The sequence below is a fragment of the Chrysemys picta genome, chromosome 8 (genome assembly GCF_011386835.1).
Source record: "Chrysemys picta bellii isolate R12L10 chromosome 8, ASM1138683v2, whole genome shotgun sequence".
Lineage (NCBI taxonomy): Eukaryota > Metazoa > Chordata > Testudines > Emydidae > Chrysemys > Chrysemys picta.
The window spans coordinates 32,969,352-32,985,125 of NC_088798.1; the positions used below are offsets into that span (position 1 = coordinate 32,969,352).

General features: G+C 45.4%; 2 protein-coding genes across 4 annotated transcripts in view; one reads left to right on the forward strand and one right to left on the reverse strand.

Moving 5' to 3' along the window:
• Positions 1–372: 372 nt before the first annotated feature.
• Positions 373–15,774, reverse strand: part of LOC112059627 (uncharacterized) — a 29,217-nt gene continuing 13,815 nt past the window's right edge. Inside the window, exons 2-4 of one of the 3 annotated variants that reach the window (XR_010590004.1) lie at positions 8,083–8,157; positions 1,452–1,563; positions 373–1,017 (exon numbers count right to left, since the gene is read on the reverse strand). Coding sequence is in view for 1 of the 3 variants with exons in the window: in XM_065555526.1 (XP_065411598.1) it covers positions 5,126–6,568 (1,443 nt within the window). In the remaining 2 variants the exon portion in view is untranslated. Of the gene's footprint in view, positions 1,018–1,451; positions 1,564–3,389; positions 6,779–8,082; positions 8,158–15,774 lie in introns of those variants that run through there. The other 2 variants (XR_002888928.3, XM_065555526.1) reach the window with 2 other exon arrangements.
• CDC7 (cell division cycle 7) overlaps positions 11,337–15,774 on the forward strand; it is a 49,035-nt gene continuing 44,597 nt past the window's right edge. The window contains exon 1 of the mRNA XM_065555521.1: positions 11,337–11,375. The gene's annotated coding sequence lies outside the window, so the exon portion shown is untranslated. The remainder of the gene's footprint in view (positions 11,376–15,774) is intronic.

Sequence of the window (15,774 nt, forward strand, 5' to 3'; positions counted from 1 at the left end):
ATCATGTTAGCAAAATGTTGGCCTTTTTAGAATCCTTGTGACTACAGCCAACAAATGTACTCATCAATGTGCATCCCAATCCAGCTCCCAAGGAAATCAATGGAATTCGTGCTATTAACACACCAATAGGAGCAGGAACTAGTTGTTTGGCAACAAAAATAAACACCCTTTCTAGAAATGTGGTTCAAAATAATAATAAAAATAAATAAGAAAAATTGGAACACCAATTGTCTTTAGATTGAAAGTATTATTTGAAGAACGATCATTGAAATAACTTATAGTACGAGTTGTAGACTTATTGTCACCCATAGCTTAAACTACTACAGTTTAGTTGTTTTAGTCTGTATATCAGATTTCTTCTTTGTTGCTGCTTAAGTAATAAAATATTCTCTTTATATTTAATGTAAAAGGGCCCAATCCTCCATCCCTCACTTAGATAAGCAATCCCACTAAAAGTCAGTGGGCAAAATTCAGACCTGCTGTGTGCAGGGATAACTAAATTGATTTGGTCTCTGGGTCCAATCATACTCCCACTATGGTCAATAGAAGTCTCTCTCTTGACTTCAATGAGATTTGGATTAGACCCAGAATGAGAGCCAAAAAGGCCAAAGCAATGTTTTAAAGTGGAAAACATTTTATTCATGTTCAAACAACTCAAATTTGGACTTTATTTAACTATCAAAAATATTCATATTTGACATGGAACTAAGCATGAAAAATTACTGCCTTAAATGAATGTTTCTGTGAATAGTATTAAAAATAGGAAGTTAAAAAAGAAATGTCAGCTCAACCATAATTATAACATCACTGCAAGCATTCTTACATAATAATAATAAAAAAAAGAATTTATTTATTACATATATTTGCCCCTGAGTTTGTTTATTAGAATTCTTTACTAGTTATTCCCATTCATTTAAATGGTTTTCCATATGTTGATGTAAATCACTTTCTAATCCTAGAATTTCAGTGTCTAGTCCAGTGTCTCCATCTCTGCTCCTCTTGAAGTGATGCCAAAATCTGTGGATATATAAATCAACTTAATACATTTTTTCTCTTTATCTCTTGTCATCTGTCCCTCTCCCCCTCCCGCCCTTTTGCTTTTCTATTGTTCTTTTCCTTCATAGAGTCACAGTTTAAGGCCAGAAGGGACCATTAGATCACGTAGTCTGACCACATGTATATCACAGAACATTACATTTCACTGTGATCTCTATAATGAGCCCAATAACTCGTCGTCTTCTCTCCACCCTCTCTTCTTTCATCCAAATAGTGACCTTTAGCCTATATTCTAAGTATGTGAAGAGGCTTCGATAGCAGAGGGATTTAAAACAGCAACATCTCCTTGGACAACAGAAGTGGCAACAGCAGGAGAATCAGGGAAAACACAGTGTTTGGATAAATCTCTTCTGAGAAATCATAATGTCAAATTGTTCCTCCTACCTTCTACATACCTATTGTGACAAAGTTCCTCCTCTATCTTGGTGGGTCCTGCGCTTATTGGCGGATTTTCCTGCTTCAGAGATTCACCATGTGGGTTGGGGAACAGACCAGAGACCTTCCCCTCTGGAAGAACCCACAGTCCAGGTCAATTGGAAGGTTTGGGGGGAACCCGGGCCTGCCCTCTACTCCGGGTTCCAGCCCCAGGGCCCTGTGGACTGCAGCTGTCTATAGTGCTTCCTGTAACTGCTGCATGACAGCTAAAACTCCCTGGGCTACTTCCCCCTGGCCTCCTCCAAACACCTTCCTTATTCTCACCACAGGACCTTCCTCCTGGTGTCTGATAACACTTGTGCTCCTCAGTCCTCCAGCAGCTCACCCTCTCACTCTCAGCTTCTTGCGCCTCTTGCTCCCAGCTCCTCACACTCGCCCCACAAACTGAAGTGAGCTCCTTTTAAAACCCAGGTGCCCTGATTAGCCTGCCTTAATTGATTCTAGCAGCTTCTTCTTAATTGGCTCCAGGTGTCCTAATTAGCCTGCCTGCCTTAACTGGTTCTAGCAGGTTCCTGATTACTCTAGTGCAGCCCCTGCTCTGGGCACTCAGGGAACAGAAAACTACTCATCCAGTGACCAGTATATTTGCCCTCTACCAGACTCCTGTATCCCACTGGTCTGGGTCTGTCACATATCCCTCCCCCCTGCTCAATGCCAAGGGGTTGTGCAGCTTGGGACGCCAGACAGTGCACATGTGACAAGCCATCGGCGTTGCCATGACGGCTCCCTGCTCTGTGTTGCACACAGAACTGGAAAGGTTGGAGAGATAAGAACCATCTGGTCACCCTTGTGTTCTTCTCCTTGTTCCGCTGCATCCATTGAAGAGGGGCATGGTCGGTCATGAGGACAAATCTGCGCCCGAGCAGGTAGTAGCACAATGTTTCCATGGCCCATTTTACAGCGAGGCATTCTCTCTCCACCACTGCATGTTTTCGTTTCCTTGGAAGGAGTTTCCGACTGAGGTATAGAATTGGGTGTTCCTCCTCCCCAACCATCTGTGATAGAATGGCCCCCAACCCTACTTCTGATGCATCCATCTGCAGGATAAACTCCTTGGTGAAATCAGGGGCTATCAGTACAGGGTTACTGCAGAGGGCAGTCCGTAGGTCTGTGAATGCTTCCTCTGCTGCGTCAGACCATCTCACCAGATCAGGTCCATGGGCTTTCACTAGGTCTGTCAGGGGGCTTGTCCTTGTGGCAAAGTGGAGGATAAATCGTCGGTCATACCCCACCACACCTAGGAACGCCCGGACTTGTTTCTTGCAATTGGTCGGGGCCAATTTTGGATGGCCTCTAACTTGTTCACTTGGGCTTTTACCAAACCTTTTCCCACATTGTAGCCAAGATATTTGGCCTCTGTAAACCCTACAGCGCACTTGGCAGGGTTTGCTGTAAGGCCAGCTCGCCTAAAGGTATCGAGGACTGCCTCCACCTTCTCCAGGTGGGTTTCCCAGTCTGGGGTATGAATGACCACATCGTCCAAGTAGGCAGCAGCATAACTGTTATGCTGGCGTAATAACTTGTCCATGAGGTGCTGGGAGGTAGCTGGGGCCCCATGTAGTCCAAAAAGGAGGACAGTATATTGAAAAAGACCCTCTGGTGTAGAGAACGCAGTCTTTTCCTTTGCGTCTTCTGCAAGGGGAATCTGCCAGTACCCCTTTGTCAAGTCTAGGTAGTCAAGTACCGGGCATTACCCAGACGGTCCACTAGCTCATCTATGCGAAGTATGGGGTACATGTCGAACTGGGATACTTCGTTTAGTCACCGGAAGTCATTGCAAAATCTTGTGGTGCCATCAGGTTTGGGCACCAGCATGATTGGGCTGGACCACTGACTGTGGGATTCCTCGATGATCCCCAACTCCAGCATTTTTTTTACTTCTGCTTTTATTTCCTCCCTTTTTGCTGCTGGCACCCAATAGGGCCTCATTGTTACTCTGGCCCCAGGGTTCGTGACGATGTGGTGATATGTCTCGGTTGTTCGACCTGGTTTTGTCGAGAACACATCTTGGTTCCGGAAGATCATCTCAGACACCTCATTCTTCTGGTCTGGTGTTAAATCGGGAGACACCCTCACCTGTTTGGAAGGCTTGTTTTCCTGGGTTAGGTCTTTTTGCACCGTTGTGCATGCCTCTTGTGCATGCCAGGGTTTCAGAAGGTTAACGTGATAAATCTGTTCTTGTTTTCTGCGTCCTGGCTGCCACACCTTGTAGTTTACTTCCCCCACAGGTTCAACCACTTCATAGGACCCCTGCCATTGGGCCAGAAGCTTGCTTTCTGCCGTGGGTACCAACACCATAACCCGATCCCCTGGTTGGAACTGTCGCACTTTTGCCTGGCGATTGTAATGGGTTCACTGGGCCTCCTGTGCCTTCTCCAAATGTTCCCGTACAATAGGGGTAACCCGGGCTATCCAGTCTCGCATCTGCATTACATGCTGTATTATATTTCTCCCCTCATTGGGTTCCTCTTCCCAGATCTCTTTGGCGATATCTAGTATGCCATGGGGGTGACGTCCATATAATAACTCGAAGGGGGAAAACCCAGTTGAGGCCTGAGGTACCTCCCGGATAGCGAACATAAGGTAGGGTAGTAGGGTGTCCCAATCCTTCCCGTCCCGACTTACCACCTTCCTTATCATAGCCTTGAGGGTTTGGTTAAACCTTTCTACCAACCCATCAGTCTGCGGATGGTAGACTGAAGTTCTCAGGGTATGTATATGGAGCAGTGTACAGAGGTCCTTAATTAGCTTCAACATAAATGGGGTTCCTTGGTCAGTTAATATCTCCTTCGGTAGCCCCATTCAGGCAAAGATCCCCACCAGCTCTTTGGCTAGAGTTTTAGAGGCTGTGTTCCGCAGGGGGACAGCTTCTGGGTAGCGAGTAGCATAGTCCAAAACAACAAGTATATATTGGTGGCCCCGAGCCGTCTTCTCCAGGGGTCCCACTAGGTCCATGGCTATTCGCTCGAAGGGGACCTCTATGATGGGAAGCGGTACTAACGGTGGCCTCAAGTGGGGATGGGGACTGTGCAGCTGACACTCCGGGCAGGAGGCACAGTACCTCCGCACTTCTTCATGTACTCTGGGCCAGAAGAACCGTCGTAGGACTCGTGCCAAGGTCTTCTCTACCCCCAAATGCCCCCCAAAAAGATGACTATGAGCAAGACTTAATACAGCGTTCTGGTGTTTTTGAGGTACTAGGATCTGCTGTACCTTCTGCCCTGTACTGGTGCAACCCGGTATAAGAGATCCTTCTTCATTATGAAGTAGGGTCCTGGTCCCTGGGTTTTCCCTTCCATGGGGACCCCATCTATATCAGTCACCTCCTTCCTAATGTTGTCATACCTTGGGTCTTCTGCCTGGTCCCGTCCAAAATTCCCTCTCCGGGGCTAATCTGCCTAAGATCTAGGGGCCCAGTCTCTGTTGCCTCTACTGGTTCAGAAGCATTAGGGTGGGGGGTCAGACTCAGATGCTTCTCCCTCCTGCGTGGCCTCCTTTTCAGCTGAGTGGGTCCGCCTACCTACAAGAGCGACCCTCTGGCTTTGGGTCAGTATTCGGGTTCCCAAGGCCTTAGCTGCCCTTCTTTCCCTTTTTGTCTTTCTATCCTGTCTGGGAGTGGAGAACAAATCTGGGGCTATTTCAGAGAAGATTGGGGGTTGACAGTCTGCTGTGGATGCCTCACTAATTTTAGGGTCCCATTTTTCTCCAATCCCCCTACTGGGAGTAAGTTTCCAAACCCTGGGAAGTCCCTCCCTATGAGCACCGCGTATGGGAGTTTAGGGACTACACCTGCTGCTACCTCAGTAGTGTTCCCTTGGATCTTGATTTTTATTGGGATGGTGGGGTAGTAACTAACTGTCCCATGGACACATGTTATCCCCATACGTTTAGCCTGTAGCAGCTGACTACGCTTCACGAGCTTCCCTGAGATAAGCGTGATAGCACTCCCCAAATCAACCACTGCTGTGGTCCCTACCCCATTTAGTTTCACTGGTCTGGTATACATATGTGGGGTTAGTGAGACCGCCACAAGGTGGATTAGGGAGCAGGGATCTGCCCAGTTCCCCAGGTTACACTGCATAGGCTCCTCAGCATTGGGACACTGTGCAGCTATGTGTCCCCACTCCCCGCAGGCATAACATCTGTATGGAGCCCTAGGCGTTCCCCAGTCTCTTGGTTTGGGCAGTCTAACATCATGATCCTCTTCTCCCTCAGTGCTCTGACTCTTTGTGGCCTCTGATGGGCCTTCAGCCTCTCTCTTTTTCCACCTGGGCCCTCCTGGTGGCCCAGTCACCCGAACTTTTGGGCTTGGTGCTGCTAGTTTAACCCGGGGTGCCTCTTCCTTAACTGGTCGGGTCAGCTCCCTCGCTGTCCTTTGCCTCTCTACCAGGGCAACAACCTCGTCATAGGTGGCGGGTTCATTCTGGCTTACCCAGGCACGAAGGTCTGGTGGTAGTCCCCTCATGTATTGGTCGATGACCAGAACTTCTAGTATCTCTTCCGGACTCCGGGACTCTGTTTGCAACCACTTTCGTGCGAGATGGATGAGGTCATACAATTGGGACCGCGGGGTTTTGTCTTCCTGGTACCTCCAACCGTGATACTGCTGGGCCCGCTCTGCTGTCGTTACCCCAGATCTGGCCAGGATCTCTGCTTTCAGCTGGGGGTAGTCTGCCGCAGCCTCTTCAGGCAGATCATGGTAGGCCTTTTGGACCTCCCCACACAGGAATGGGGCAAGGATGCCAGACCACTGATCTCGAGGCCAGGCCTCCCGTAGGGCTGTCCTCTCAAAGGCCAGAAGGTATGCCTCTACATCATCCTCCCGCGTCATTTTCTGCAGCCAATGGCTGGCCCGTATGAGCCACGTCCCATCATGGCCGCGATTCAGCTCTGTAAGGGTCTTTACGTGGTTTACCAGTTCCCGCAACATAGCTCGGTCTTGGGCAGCCTGGTCCATCAGCAGGTGATTAGTCTCTTGCTGCAGCCGCACTGCCTCCTGTTGGGCGGCTGCCTGGACACGGGTAGCCTCCTGCTGGGCCACTGTGGCTTGTATCAGTGCCCGCACTACATCATCCATTGTGAGTGAAAAAAAAATAACCCTCTTTTTTTTTTTTTTTTTTAAATCACCCTCCTTCTTCTGCCGCGCTGTGCATACCAAGATCCCACCCCTGACACCACTTGTGACAAAGTTCCTCCTCTATCTTGGTGGGTCCTGCACTTATTGGCGGATTTTCCTGCCTCAGAGATTCACCATGTGGTTTGGGGAACAGACCAGAGACCTTCCCCTCTGGAAGAACCCACAGTCCAGGTCAATTGGAAGGTTTTGGGGGAACCCGGGCCCACCCTCTACTCTGGGTTCCAACCCAGGGCCCTGTGGACTGCAGCTGTCTATAGTGCCTCCTGTAACTGCTGCATGACGGCTACAACTCCCTGGGCTACTTCCCCATGGCCTCCTCCAAACACCTTCCTTATTCTCACCACAGGACCTTCCTCCTGGTGTCTGATAACACTTGTGCTCCTCAGTCCTCCAGCAGCTCACCCTCTCACTCTCAGCTTCTTACGCCTCTTGCTCCCAGCTCCTCACACTCGCCCCACAAACTGAAGTGAGCTCCTTTTAAAACCCAGGTGCCCTGATTAGCCTGCCTTAATTGATTCTAGCAGCTTCTTCTTAATTGGCTCCAGGTGTCCTAATTAGCCTGCCTGCCTTAACTGGTTCTAGCAGGTTCCTGATTACTCTAGTGCAGCCCCTGTTCTGGTCACTCAGGGAACAGAAAACTACTCATCCAGTGACCAGTATATTTGCCCTCTACCAGACTCCTGTACCCCACTGGTCTGGGTCTGTCACACTATGGAGAATATTTATTGATTGGTGAATGAGGTACAACATAAAATTCACATTACAAGTTGATCATCAATATGTAGATGGCGTTTTCTGCATTCATTTGTAATACAAAAGTAAGGGAGTGAGCAAGAGAAACTCAGGAAATAAATGTCAAGCCATAAATGCAGTGTTCATGCACTTTTATAGCACTTATTTATGCTTCTCCCAATCTGTGCACCTCATCTGGAAGCTTTGCTCCTCAGTTTAGGCCCTACAATACCATTTTAAAACAAAGAAGAAAAAGAGACATGACAATAATTGAAATGAAGTTGTGTGACCTATCATCACAACTGTGGCCATGATATGCAACAGTGATCATCAGTTCAGAGAGGTGGCGATTGCCCAGAAAAAGAGCAGAAAGACCACAGGGAAGATAGGAACTATCAGCGTAGCTGCATAGGCCCTCAGGGAGCAAAATCCAGAAATGATCATGCCAGATAACTCTGCCCTTCCTGAAACTGTGACAGTACCCACATAGGCCAATACCCATGGAGGATCCTGATTCCAAGACTCCTATTGAGTCAGAGGTGTTACATATGTCAAAAGTAGAAAATATACCATTCCTCAGACTGGCTCACTACTGTGGAGGTTGGGGAGGTGATTAGTACATTTGGTAATGTGTTCCAAAAAGGCTTATGGGGAAGCCACAATCGTCTTTGATAGAGCATTATATTAGCAGTAATTTACGAAGCAGTTTTTTGTTAACTTACTTGGAGATTGAAGGTCAAGCGAACATTGTAGCATCTGACTCTTCCTGTCTTACAAAGAGATCATGAGACATGCCCCTGGCAACAAATACAGACAAAAAAGCATAGCAGACTATATAGTGGAGACATAGAAATGTAAATAATATTTTTTCTGCATGTAGAGATTTAGAAAGTTGGTCAAAATAAATTTGAAGTGGTTTTTTTCTAGGAACAAGGAAATGGCAACACAGCTACAGAAACCAGATGGAAGCATGACATTAATTTACTGCACATATGTAGCCACCTCCTTTTCCATTAAATAAAGAGTCACTAAGATAAACAGCTGTACAGGATGTCATTAAATTGCAAGGAACTTCAAAGACCCTAGCTAATTTCTTGATGATTGGTTCCTCACTTCTCTGATAATGTAGTGTTGTTTCATAGTTAACTTTCTGTATATGTTTGCAGTTTGAAAAGGCATTATAGCTAATAGTTGTATTGCTGTTTTGCCAACAGGCCCAGAGACACCAGGATCCATGGTAGAAGAACTACCAAAGGACCAAGATTAAAAATACAAGGAGCCTAACATTGGTAGAGGAACAGAAACATGCCCTGCAGTGCAGGTTTTTATTGTGGACCTCCGCCCATAGCAGCACCACTTGCAACAGCACCCTCCCCCTTAGCACTGCAACCCTAATCCTGGCATGGTGCACAGAGGAGGTTGGTTTAGGGGTTGGGCCTGAGGCTGGAATGGCTCCAGTGTCCCATGGAGCTGAGGTCTAGACAGCCCAACCTTTCATCATGATGAAGGTCAGGCAGGCCAAATCTGAGCAGCGCTGTGACCCAGTGCTCCAGGTTTCAAAACCACTTGCTGAAATTTGCCTGTGTCATGATGGAGGGTCAGGTGAGCCAAACCTGAGGGTGCTGTGACCATGCGTTCCAGGTTGGCATGCCCAGTGCAGGGCACCAGGCTCAGCCCCACAGGACATAGGAGCTGCTAGAGCCACTGCTGCAGGGTGAGTCACAGACAGAGAAAAAAGTCATAAGAACGGCCATATTGGGTCAGACAAGGTCCATCTTGCCCAGTATCCTGTCTTCCAACAGTGGCCAATGCCAGGTGCACCAGAGGGAATGAACAAAACAGGTAATCATCAAGTGATCCATCCCCTGTTGCCCATTCCCAGCTTCTGGCAAACAGAGGCCAGGGACACCATCCCTGCCCATCCTGGCTAATAGCAATTGAAGTCGCAGACAAATGGGGAAAACATACTACCTGTGACCTTTTTTCATGTGACAAATCTGTAGCCTTAATAATAATACATGCTTTCAAGCCACTCAGGGCCCTTTAAGTTGTTTGGGCCCCTGTGCATCTGCGCCAGCTTCATTGTCTATTCTTCCACAAGTGGAATCTAAAGTTAAGTTCCAAAGTTCATATTTAGGCACCTCTCGGATTTTCAAAAGTGCTGAGAACCCAACACAGTCCTCATATACCTCATTGCGAGCAGTAGAGTGTTTAGCATTTTTGAAAATCAGACAGGTGATTAACTATGGCCATAAGAACCCATCTTAGGATCCTATTTTTGCACATCTTGGGCCAGCTGCCAATGGGGATAGAAATTTGAGTTTCACCTTTGATGACATCTTGCATTAATTTCATGATACTGTCATCTTCCCTCACTCTGAAAAGACATTATAAATGATGGAGAGGGAAAATGAAAGACAGAACATGGCCCATCCTCCATCCCAATATAAAAAGACTTTTATTGTTTGGGGATTGGGGCAAAGCAGAAGCTGGTGACACACCAGAACCACCATCAACATACTACATTGAATCATTAGTACTTCTGAAACTGGAGAAAACTGGGTATTGCATAAAACTAAAATTGATTGTTAAAGAGAGGAAGTTTAGATTTACTTCCAATTATATCTTGTCAGAAAACAGAATTTCCATCCCATGGGAAAGTCAGACTTTTCAAAATTAGTTTTTTGAAATAGGAAAGTTGAAATTTCTAAATTACTTGCAGAACAGAAATTTAAAAAATTGTATTGGAATATCAAAACATAAAATAATATAAAATATAAGATACATGCAAATGTTAAATATAACATTTAATATTATAGCAATAAGTCAAAACAAAATTAAACAAAACATGAATGTCTAAATGAAACATTTTTATCTTATCGAAAGGAAACATTTTGACATCAAAACAAAATGAGGAAGTCAAAACAATTCATTTCAAGACTTTTTTGTCAAAGATGTCATTGAAATCAACACTTTCTCATGAAATGTTTCGAGTTCGACAAAACTGCATTTTCCGACAGAAAACTCTTCCGTCAAAATTTTTTCAACCAGCTTTCCTTCCAGCTGAATAGGCTCTTGGAGAAAACAGGGCAGTGAAACAAGACATATCAAGGGCTGCAATTCCTTTTCTAATTTCAGTTGTGTTTTTGCATTACCTAAGTTTTATTTTTATTAATATATTTGTTGGTAGTATTATTTGTTGCTGTTATAAAAATGAGCAATCTTTTCCATGATGATTTAGGTATATAGATGGTATGTAGCATATATTCATAGAGCTAAAATTTGCATTAGGTTGTATTTGCATAGTACACTGTTAAAATTGTATCAGGACTCATTAGCCATATTTTTGGAAGGCATCGGGAGAGCACTGTCCAAGTAAATTTATGAACCTTTAATGAAATTGGAGGGTATTTTTGTTCAAATCAGATCTGTATCAGGTAGTCATCACATCCCTAGTTAGAGTTATTTTAAACAACAAAAACCATACAACCCCCCCCCAACAAATAACATAACAAATGAGAACTAGACTAGCAGAAAATAGGCACTACATAGGAAGAGAGAAAAAAATAAAGTAATATATATTACATTCAGCCAGATATTTAGTTTAATAATCTACCATCTTTTAACAAAAAGGATGAAACCATGTGTGTGTAACAGAGTCCAGGAGCTTTCTGTGATTCTGCAGCCACTGAATCATTAGTACTTCTGAAACTGGAGAAAACTGGGTATTGTATAAAATAGCTTCAGGGAGCGGCTTCTGAACACTAAAATATAGTCCACAGGCAATTTTCTAAAAGAAACCCCCTTTCTGTGGTGCTGTCCTCTTTTTTAATATTTTAAGCCAGATGCCTTAAGTGATATATGTATTATTTTCCTTTCAGTACAAAATTTCTCTCTTTGATGGACTGCTTTTGTCTCAGGGCCCCAACACTGCTGTCTGCTGGGGGCACCATAACCGCTTCACTCTTCCTGCTGGGACTTCAGCACACCTCAGTCGGTCCTGTTGGAGTTGCGGGTAAGACACAGTTTTCTTTGTATATATTTCTTTGTTCTTTTGTATAGGGGTATGAAACAGTTTTCTTGTGAACTGTAATTCTTTGTTCTTTTGTTAGTAGCTCTTTCGAAGTGAAAGTATGGCACACAAACGGAAAACAGACATCATGTCTTTGTTGTGCTGTGCTGTATCTGTCTAATAATCAGTGAACAGAGAGCCTGATTCTGCTTTCAGTTACACTGGTATAAATCAGGAGTAACTCCACTGAAGTCAATGCAGTTAAACCAATGTAAAATTCATGTAAATGAGAGGTAACTCAAATCCAGTGTTTCTACAGAAGGTTTAAGTGGGGACATTAACATTTCTGAACTGTTCATAAGTGAGGAGCATAGTTTCTCCTGGGTGATAGTGGAGAAGAACAGATTGTAACCATCCCAGCCATTATAATGAGTTTTAATGTTTTACAGAATATACTGTAGGTTAAGGAATGTTTATTATTATAGTAGTCTATTTATAAAATGGTCTGTGGGTTATTTTTCATCTTGGTCCTATGTGCCAAATGCAAGGGAAAAACAGCTAGATGTTTAAATCATATATGCCTAACTTCCTCTGGACTTAAAGGTAAAAAGCTTTGCACTTATAATATGCTATGATAGTAACGGGGGTACAGCTTTGCTTATGTGTAGAACCTGCTATACAAGAATTCAGATTTTTAAAAATCATTTAATCACTGTGATGACCAATTTTAAAGGAAATAATGTGGAACCTGAAAGTTTAAGAAATACTATAAGAGACAGCTTTCAAGCAAAGTCAATTTTGCTGCTTACTGATTTTATTACAGGCCTGATTCTCCATCCCATTACATCTTTTTATGCCACTGGAAAAAATAGAAACATTATGTTAAAAAAACATGCATTTTTTAAGGGAAGGTAGTAAATATGGAAATATAGTCATAGTTCATACAATACCTTGCACAAATATATTTGTAAAATATCACAGTGTCCAAATAACATTGTGTAAAATATCACATTCAAAACAACTTTAACTTGGAGAATAACTTTAACTAGGAGTATGGAATGTATTTAACTGGGCAATGTTGTAGAAGTGGAAATAGGTAAATAGGCAGACACAGAATATTACATATAGAGAGAAAGAAAGAGAGAGAGAGAAGAGAAGATTCAAGGTCAAGGAGGATGTAACAGTAACAAATAGTGGAATTACAATTGCCTAGAAATGGTATAACAGAATGGAGAATCAGGCCCTGTGCCTTTAAATAAAAAACTGTATATATGTTGTCGGGTCACATTGACAGTGATGTTATGTCAAATTGACAAGGTCAGTGAGGTTGCATGGATGTAAATTAAGGCAGAATTTGGTCCATACTATATAATGTATTATATGTGTCCTTCTGATTATCAACATAGTTCCATGTCTCTGCTCAACTTAGATCTATTATATGCCTCCACTGTCCATAGCCTTGACTTCATCCTTGACCCTGAACTTTCCTTCTCTCCCATATTTCCTGTGACTAGAAATCTACCTATCAGTAACTCAGCTTTTCCCATGTATGACACAGCCTTGATTCCATGCAGCATAATAATGTGATATTTTACACATGGACATTTGTTTACGAGATGTCTGAACTGTGATTGTATTTGAATATTTATTTATTTACCTTCCTTCAACTCCACACTTTCATATTTTAAAATGCCTAGAGATTATCTGACAATGTTCCCTGATATAAATATGCAACAGCAAACTTTAAATTAACTAATACTTTTGTTTAATCTGCAATTTATATATATACAAAATGGCCATATCAACTTCATCTTTAAACATCCCTATTAGCTCTCTATTTATTTCGGGACCCAGTTCAAAAAGGTCTTCCTTGCTTTTAAAAACCTCCATGGATTTTCTCAATCATTCCTTATGGTCCCAGAGCCTGATTTTCCATTGCCAGTGAAGAATGGGTTTAAAATGCCACCTTATGAGAGTGCATTTCACACTCTGTACTCTGCACTGGTGTAAATGACTGCACAAGGTTCAAGATAGTGGAGAATTAGGCCCCTTGGTTCCTCTGGGGCAAAGCAGCCACCAGGAAGGCATAAGCCCCACACCCCTTGAGCCTGTGGACCCAGTGAGCATTTTGAAATATCCTTGAGCCTGTGGACCCAGTGAGCATTTTGGAATGGGCCAATGGGAAGCAGGGGGCATGTCAGGGTTGACAGGGAACAGCTGAAGCATTCTTCTGTCCTGGCACTCCTGCAGTAGTCCATAGAGACCCTTACATCAGGGTCATAATTTAAAGTAGCCCAGGTGGATTCCCTGACTTGTTTCAGCAACTCCAGCATTAGGGAGGTGCAAGCTGTCTCCCTTTTGTCTTTATCCTGGTGCTGAATCTGGCCCTTTGTCTTTCTCTGCTCCTTTGTCTAGCACCAGCCCCCCTCTCTCTCTTAACACAGTTTCACCACTGTCGGGGGCGGGGTCAGGGCCGGCTCTAGCTTTTTTGCTGCCCCAAGCAGCAAAAAAAAGCGCCGCCCCCCAGTCCCCCCGCCGAGCGCCACGCCGCCCCCCCGCCGGAACCCTCCCCAGAGCGCCGCCCCCCCGCCAAGCGCCGCGCGCCGGAGCCCACCCCCCCCCGCGCTGAGCACCGCCGGAACCCCCCCGAGTGCCAAGCCCCACGACGCCCCCCCCGCCGAGCGCTGCCGGAGCCCGCCCCCGCCCCCCGCCGAGCGCCGCCGGAACCCCCTTCCAGCGCCGCACCCGTGCCGCCCCCTCGCAACCGGAGCCCGCCCCCCCAACGCTGCGCCGCCGGAGCGCCCCCCCGCAGAATGCCGCGCCGCGCTCCCCCCGCCGCCCCTTACCAGGTGCCGCCCCAAGCATGTGCTTGGGTGCCTGGAGCCGGCCCTGGGGGGGGGGGGTGTGTGTCCCAGAGTACATTCAACACTAGGGTGCCTCTTTGTGACCACATATGGGGATTAGCTCCACTCTGGTCTGACATCCCTTTCCCTGCCCAGCGGACTCTCTTTCTGTGGGACTCGGGGTGTGTTAGGGGCTTTCCCTTCGCCCCTCCCCCCCGGGTTCTTGTCACCAAGACAGAAAGCAGAAGACTGAAGTGCGGGCAGTGCAATGTTTATTGGGTTTAGTTTCAAGCAAGCATATCCATAGCTCTGACACCACAGAGCTTGTTTCCCAGTGTTTCTGTTTCCAGCTCTGATGCCGCAGAGCATTTACCCATGTCCCCCTTCCCTATTCCCACCTCCTCCTTCTTAGCAGGCCCAAATATACTTGTAGTGCACACCCCTAGTTCCACCCCTTACAACTTAAAGTCATGTTTTGTTTTGGAGAGGTTGTGAGTCTGAGGTCTTGGTACCACCTCTTTTGTATCCTGGGAGGGATAAGGAGTAAGGTTGTGTACTGATCAGGGACAGGCATTTCTTTGGCTTTTAGAGTTTCTTATGCCCCCCCTCTTACCACTCCTCCCCCTCCGGCCAGGTCACTATAGTCCTCTCCTTCCAGGGTACCAAAGTCTCACTGGACAACTGTCTATACTCTACTGCCTGCTCTGTGCCACTTCCCCAGTGGCTGGTAAAGGAACCCAGGTCTGCCCACTACTCTGGGTTCCAGTCCATGGACCCTTTACCTGGCAACTGTGGTCTGCTTTCCCTGAGACCCTGTTGCTCTTTCCCTGGACTCCTTCCTACAGCTTCTGGCTCCCACTCTCTCTCAGATCAAACTCCCTCTTCCCAGGGAATAACTGCAGACAACTTCTTCCGTAGTCCCTTTTCTACTGCCAACTTCCTGGCTTTATACCAGCCCCTCCTGTCCCTTCTCAGTTGGGCCCCATTACCCATCAACATTTCAATCTGCTCTACTTTGTGTGGGGTGAACACTCCATCACAGGGTGAGAACCTTCTCATCTGCTGCTCCTGCCATCTGAAATTGCCTTCCTATATCTCCTCATCCCATCTGTTCTCGATCAGCTTTCAAATCTCATGAGAAAATATTTTTTTCTCCCATGCCTTATCCCTCTTACTTTCTCTTACAAAATACAGTAAATACAGAGGGAGAGGGAGGGATGTTTGTAATAGGTCACCGTGTAATAAAAGTGCCATGGACTAACACTGCCCCTATATGTGTATCAGTTTCACAGCCAAAATAATTAGTAAACATATCAGCATCTCTTTTTAAGAAAATATATCTACTTGCCACTAGATGGCATACTACCCTCATGAACTAAATACAAATAAAGCCCTAGAGCAGTGGTTCCCAAACTTTAACAACCTGTGAACCCCTTTCACTAAAATGTCTAGTCTCGCGAACTCCCTCCTAAAAATTAATATTTCCAGGGATTTTCTCCTTTACCTGAGTATAAACAGTAAAAGCAGTGATCTTGGAAATATGAAATTTGTTTTTATGA